The 6320-nt window shown below is 47.6% G+C and overlaps 1 protein-coding gene across 2 annotated transcripts in view; it reads right to left on the reverse strand.

Annotated features, from left to right (window-relative positions):
• Nucleotides 1-6289, reverse strand: part of LOC111651831 (brefeldin A-inhibited guanine nucleotide-exchange protein 3-like) — a 7524-nt gene extending 1235 nt beyond the window's left edge. Inside the window, exons 1-8 of one of the 2 annotated variants that reach the window (XM_087172806.1) lie at nt 6157-6289; nt 5266-5396; nt 3617-3835; nt 3053-3224; nt 2518-2619; nt 1868-2256; nt 1191-1665; nt 1-833 (exon numbers count right to left, since the gene is read on the reverse strand). The exon at nt 1-833 is cut by the window's left edge and continues 1235 nt beyond it. In XM_087172806.1, coding sequence (XP_087028932.1) covers nt 642-833; nt 1191-1665; nt 1868-2256; nt 2518-2619; nt 3053-3224; nt 3617-3835; nt 5266-5396; nt 6157-6168 — 1692 coding nt within the window. In that variant the 5' untranslated portion in view covers nt 6169-6289 and the 3' untranslated portion in view covers nt 1-641. Of the gene's footprint in view, nt 834-1190; nt 1669-1867; nt 2257-2517; nt 2620-3052; nt 3225-3616; nt 3836-5265; nt 5397-6156 lie in introns of both variants that reach the window. The other variant, XM_023401885.2, reaches the window with a different exon arrangement.
• Between the last annotated feature and the right edge of the window lie 31 nt (nt 6290-6320).

Below are 6320 nucleotides of genomic sequence, written 5' to 3' on the forward strand. Positions count from 1 at the left end.
TTGTGTGTGTGTGTGTGTGTGTGTGTGTGTGTGTGTGAGAGAGTGTGTGTGTATGTGAGTGTGTGTATGTGAGTGTGTGTGTGTGTATGTGAGTGTGTGTGTGTGAGAGAGTGTGTGTGAGTGTGTGTGTGTGAGTGTGTGTGTATGTGAGTGTGTGTATGTGAGTGTGTGTGTGAGAATGTGTGTGTGTGTGTGTATGTGTGAGAGAGTGTGTGTGTGTGAGTGTGTGTGAGAGTGTGTGTGTGTGTTTGTGAGAGTGTGTGCGTTCTCTGAAATGACACGTTCACGATCAATATCCTTCTCAAACCAATGAAACGCTTCATTCCTCCAAACTCATTGTCGGCCAATCACATCGTCCGCCCTGATGTCACATGACGACCAGTGTCTTCCTGTTCTTCAAAAAGTGCCACAACTCCGTACGATACCGTCAGACGCTGCCAATCAACCCCATCATCATCATCATCAGTCCACCAATCAGCTGCACTGTGACATGATGATGTCACAAACTACCACAGTGACGCCGCCTCAAGATGGCGTCTGACAAATCTACAGAAACGATCTCCTTCCTGTTTGGTGTGTTTACGTCCTTCACTGACCGTCCGACCGTCGTCAGGCGCTTTTTGCATTTCCTTGCTGCAGCGTCACACGATGATGTCATAGAGTCTGCCGACGCGGCCCAGCCACTCGCGCAGCGCCTGGCGAACCCGGGCGTCGGTGACGTGGCAGGACAGCTGGCTGAGGCAGGGGTAGAGCGCCGGCTGCAGCGCCAGGAAGGAGGAGTCAGACAGGAGGAGGACCTGATTGAGGAGAGTCAAGACCATGTTGGTCCACGCCTGCAGAGAGAGAGAGAGAGAGAGAGAGAGAATCACAACACACAAACAGACACATGTGACTCGTGATGTGACGTGTCTGTGTCACGTGAGAAACAGTAAGTCTGCGGCCCAGCAGGCAGCAGGGACACGAGAGCAGTTACATGATGACAACACGTGTGTGACTGTGGCCGAGAACACGTTAAGCTATATGTTGAGATTTTACATATTAAACTGAGACGCCTGTTTTAAGCTGTAAAAACTCCCTGATGCCCCGAAGAGATAAAGACAAGAGAGAGAGACGTCGGGGTTTTTACATCAGCTCTTCATCCACACGCCTCACAGCGTCTTCTCTGTTCCTGTGGTCACCTGCACACACACCTGTATCTGGGCCTCAGAGTCCCTCAGTGAGATGCTGTGGGAGCTGATGGTGGATCCTGAGCGGGGCCTCTTCTCCTGCCTCAGGACCTCGGGCCCTGCGCTGACCGAGTGCCTCAGTGGGGGCCCCTGCTGGTCCACCAGCTGCTGCGGTCTCTGCGGGGGCTCCGCGGTACCCCTCCTCTCCCCGGCGCCCCCGCCTCCCGCCGCCGCCGCCCGGCCCTGCTCCTTCATGAACAGGTTGACGTGGCTCTGCTGCGGCTGCTGCTGCTGCTGTTTCCTGCGTTTGTACTCCATCATCAGTTTGCTGATGGTTTTGTCCGTGGCGATGGTGTACAGTTTGTTCCCGGCGCTCTCCCACCATTCCTTCCTCTTCCCCGCTCCGATGCTGCCAGGAGCTCCGCCCAGTGAGCTCGCCGTGATGCTGGAGTCTCTCCGCTCGCCGCCGGTCCGGAAGTGATGAGGCAGGCTGCCCGTGCTGCTGTGGAGAGACAGGAAACAGCTGACTTGGTTTGACTCACACTGAGCGAGAGGCAACAGGTGAATTCACGTCTGTAGTTCTTTATGTAGTTCTTCGAACCGTGTAAATGACCTCTGACCTCTTCGTCATTTTCACATGTATGTTTATTGAGCTCATGAAGAAGAACAGAACCTGATGAATCAGAGGGCGACAGTCTGACCTGAATCCTGGACTGGGTGTGGGCGTGTCTCCCGGTGACGCTGCGCTTTGGTCCGCCGCCTGACCCCGGTACCCGCTCTCCTCCGAGGGCGTCCCCCTCGCCGAGAGCCCGCCTGCCGACGACGGAGTGGACGTCTCAGACTGGAAGAGAGGCAGGAAGAAGACGTGATCTCCTCCTCCTGAAGCTCCTCCCCTCAGCAGCGCCGTCTCCTCCAGCGAGCTCTCCAGGTCGCGGTGCATCTGGATGTAGCTGTTGCACAGGTCCATGCACAGCTTGTAGAGGCGTTTGACCAGCCACGCCCAGTCGGCGCTGCCCAGCGGCTGCACGCTGAGCGACGGGATCGGAGCTCGCCACTGGTGACGTTTGTCCCGGCCGCGAGGAGGGCTGACCTGCCGAGGAGACGAAGACAGACGGGGACGATCTCTTATTTTTGTTTTTATTCCTCCACGCCGACGACAGTCACAGACAAACATTCACCTGGTCAAAGGTCAAGTTACCTGTCAATCACTGTGACCTTTTCATGCACCTGCACTGTTTTCTTTACGCCTTTAGCTTTCGTGACTTTCACTGTTAAGCTACACCAGAGGTTCTGCTGCTTTTTATTTCAAATAAAAAGTAAAACAGGAAGAGGCCGTGTGCCGGCGCCTCACCTGTGCCGTTTCCTCAAAGATGTCCTCGTCCTCTGAGGAGGCGGACCCGGGGTGGGAGGAGTCCGAGCTCCCCTCCTCTTCCTCGTACAGGATCCTCTTCACCTGGACACAGTGAACGGGTCCGATGTGAGAAAAAGAATTTCAACTTCTAATGACTTGTTAGTTGGTAGCTAATGCGTTGCTACATGGTTACCGCGGCGATTCTAGGTGGTTGCTAAGATGTTAACATCTGATCGTCTTGTGTGTAGTAGGTAGTAGTAGTAGGAGGAGCTTCAGGAGCTAAGGTGTGCAGGTTATTAGATAGAAACATATAAAAACACCTGCTCTGAACTTCTTTCTTCAGTCTTATAAAGTCTGTTTATAAAAGATGAGTTTCTGTGGGTTTGTCGTCATAAGTGACCTTCTCTTTAATGTGAATATGAAAATATATTAGTGCAGCTTTAAACTGAGAGCAGAACTTTATAAAAATACAAAATAAAATTAAAGAAAATGTGATTAAAAACTGTAAAAAGAAGTTTGGGTGACTGGTTTCTACCTGCTGCGCCGTCATGCTGTCGGACTGGCTGAGCGTGGCACACAGCAGCGCCTGGAAGTACAGGTTGAAGCTCATGGCCGACTGCCGGTAAAGATTAGCCGCTCCGCAGACGCCCGACACCTTCATCAGCAGGTACTTCAGACCCGGCCGGGTGTCGAAGTCACGAGCCGTCCTGCAGAAACACAGAGCACCAGGTTCTACTACCTGAATCTGATCAACACCATCTGTTTGGAAGTTGTGTTTAGAGGTGATCACACGTCCTCTGGGCAGCGCTACGACTTCAGGGCTAGCTGGTTAGCAAGCTAACTTCAGAAGAAGAAGAGAAGTGATAGGTGTAAACGGAAAACAAAAGGAACGGGATTGTTTCCACCTCTGGAGACAGATGTTTAGTGAAGGAATGAAATTTGATGCTGAACTGACAATGTTTCTTCTAGACTGGTCAGTGAACAGCTGCTAATGCTAACGTTAGCTATGTAGCATTAGCAAAGCTTACAAATAGCTCCTTCAACCATCTCTTAGCTTGGTTACTCTTCCTTGTTGGTTTAATTTCTCTGTTGCAGTCACCTGTAGGAGTCCAGCAGCAGGTCCAGGATTATGGCTAAATTAGTCATGGAGATGTAGCGCAGGAAGCCCGCGGCGGGTCTGCTGGGGTCGGAGGTCACGGGCGTGACCCTTTCGTGACCCTCGGGCTGTTTGACGAACTCCTCCAGGAGGATGTCGTAGAGGTTCTGGAGCAGGACCTGGTGGGACAGCAGGCTCACCACGATGGTCCGGAACGGGATCCTACAGAATCCAGAAACCAGGACGGTCAAATCACTTTGATCCAGTTTCTAATGGATCAGCACCAACACTCTGATAAAGCAGTTTAATGCTGCTGTTCTGAGGCTTATGAAGAAAATCATTTACATTATAAAGGTCATTATTTATTTATATAGTATAAACTACAACCATCACCACAGAATCTGTTTTAAATCATAATTGTTACTCAATATAATAATGTTTATTATATTATTATAATATAAATAACATACAATTCTGTCATAACACCACCACACTATTATTATATTATTCTATTTACATTCACTTTACAATATTATATTAGCTTCTTTTTTGTCGTGAGATTTATTATTATTCCTTTTTTCTCTTTTTTTAATTTCATCAAAATTATATTATTATGTTTTTTTGTTATTTGATTATTTTCATTACATTCTTCCTACAATTATATTTATATGACATCATTAATGTCCATTAAACTTCTCCTTTCACCTTCTCACAGATACATACATCAAATAAACCGTGAAAACACACACACACACACACACACACACACGCACACACACACACACACACACACACACACACACACGATGCATCATGGTGTTAAAGGTTTGATGAACATGGAGGTGAGGGAGTGTTTGCTGGTGTGAACCGTGCAGAGCCGTGTCGCTGTGAAACGCTGTAAATAAACAGTCTTACCCAAGTTTCCTGTGAGCGCCGCCGCAGAGAGACAGAGAAGGAGTGAGTTAGTTCAGCTGCTTAAACACGTCAACACAAACTCTTCTTCAAGGTCTGAAGGTTTAATCATGAAGCCAGTTCAGAAACGCAGTGTCTCTCTGTCATAAAGGTCAAAGTTTACAGTAAATGATTTGGTTTTCTCTTGTGATAAACTTTGATGAACTGGTGTTTCTACCAAATACGTCAGACGGTCAAATAAACTCGTTAAACACTGTTGTTTGTTTCATCAACATACAGTCAGTGTACGTCAGTAAATGCACATGTCGGGGGGGGGGTGTGTAGTTACCGCCGCCAAGTTCGTTTGTTTGTTTGTTTGTTTGTTTTTCTGCAGGATGACACAAAAAACACTGAACCAATTTGCTGCAGATTTGGTGGATGGATAGGGGAGGGGCTAGAGAAGAACCCATTAAATTCTGGTGCGGATCCGGTTGAAGTCGTGGATCCAGGAGTGTTTTGAATCCTGGACACTGTGAGATGGGACAGACTTTTTCGTTTAGAGTTTAGATCTTCATGTTAAAACTGTTGTGTCAGAATCTGGATCCAGATCTCGTCCTTGGCGGCGTCTGAGCCGCTCGTCTCAGTTTGGGTTTGAGGTTAGAAAATGAAAACATGTCATTAATTATCATCACGCATAGAGCAAGCCATGCTTCTGTGTGTGTGTGTGTGTGTGTGTGTGTGTGTGTGTGTGTGTAGTCCACCTCTTCTGTGTGTGTCCGTTGGACTGCTGGTCAGACGGCAGCTCGATGATGAGAACGCAGGACTGAGCGTGCTCGAAGCCGTCCTTGTTGTTGGGCGTCTTCGGAGAGCACTGGGTGTCCAACATGAAGACCTGGGACACAGAGAGAGAGAGAGCGTGTTAATGCAGCTGTACAGCTGTAGGACTGTAACCTAGCAACCAGCAGCAACAGAGCACAGGTCAGCTTAGCTCTTTAAAGTCTGAGTTAAACATCGTTTATATCTGGATCTTCTCAGTTTAAAATCCTCCTCGGACAGAAGCAACATAAACACACAAGGTGAATAAAAACGTTCATATCCTTTAAATCTGTTTAGAATTACATCTGTCTGTGAATAAATCATGGAAAACATACACATATATGCACATAGGACCAGTGGAAACAGACACTGCCACAGGTTTGTTTGTTTGACTAATTATTCACAGAGAAATTCATCAACTTTCAAGCTAATTTTCACCCTGAGAGTCAAACTGTCTCTCACCCATAAACATTTCTTTATAATCTATAAGATTTATTTTATAAGATTATTCCCTGGCTTCATGTTAAACACAAGATTTTAAATGTTAGAAAACTCATTTGAACTCAGTATTAGGATCAGGCCTTGTGATATTTCTGCCATGTGCAATATTCTTCATAATATCAAAATTTTCTTTGCACTTTTGAACAGTCTGCCCCACTGTAATATAATACATCATTATACATTATGAATAACATAATTAAATATATGTCGTATGTTATGATATATAATTATTTGGGCAGGACTGCATGGAGATATTGAATTTGGATCTCACCTGAGCTTCACCTGAGTCTCGTATAAAGGTGACGTATCATGGAACAGTGTCACGTGTCACTGACCTGCTGAGCCATGGCTTTGATCCTCCAGTACTCGGCCTCGGCCGACGGCGAATGAGACGGAGCCGCCACCTTCACCTCGCAGGCGTCTCCGGAGAAACTGTCTGAACCACTGTGAAAACAGGCCAGCAGGTTCTACACACACACACACACACACACACACACAC

The sequence above is a fragment of the Seriola lalandi genome, unplaced genomic scaffold, assembly GCF_002814215.2.
Source record: "Seriola lalandi dorsalis isolate HSWRI2012SDOR001 ecotype SW California unplaced genomic scaffold, Sedor1 jcf7180002053805, whole genome shotgun sequence".
Lineage (NCBI taxonomy): Eukaryota > Metazoa > Chordata > Actinopteri > Carangiformes > Carangidae > Seriola > Seriola lalandi.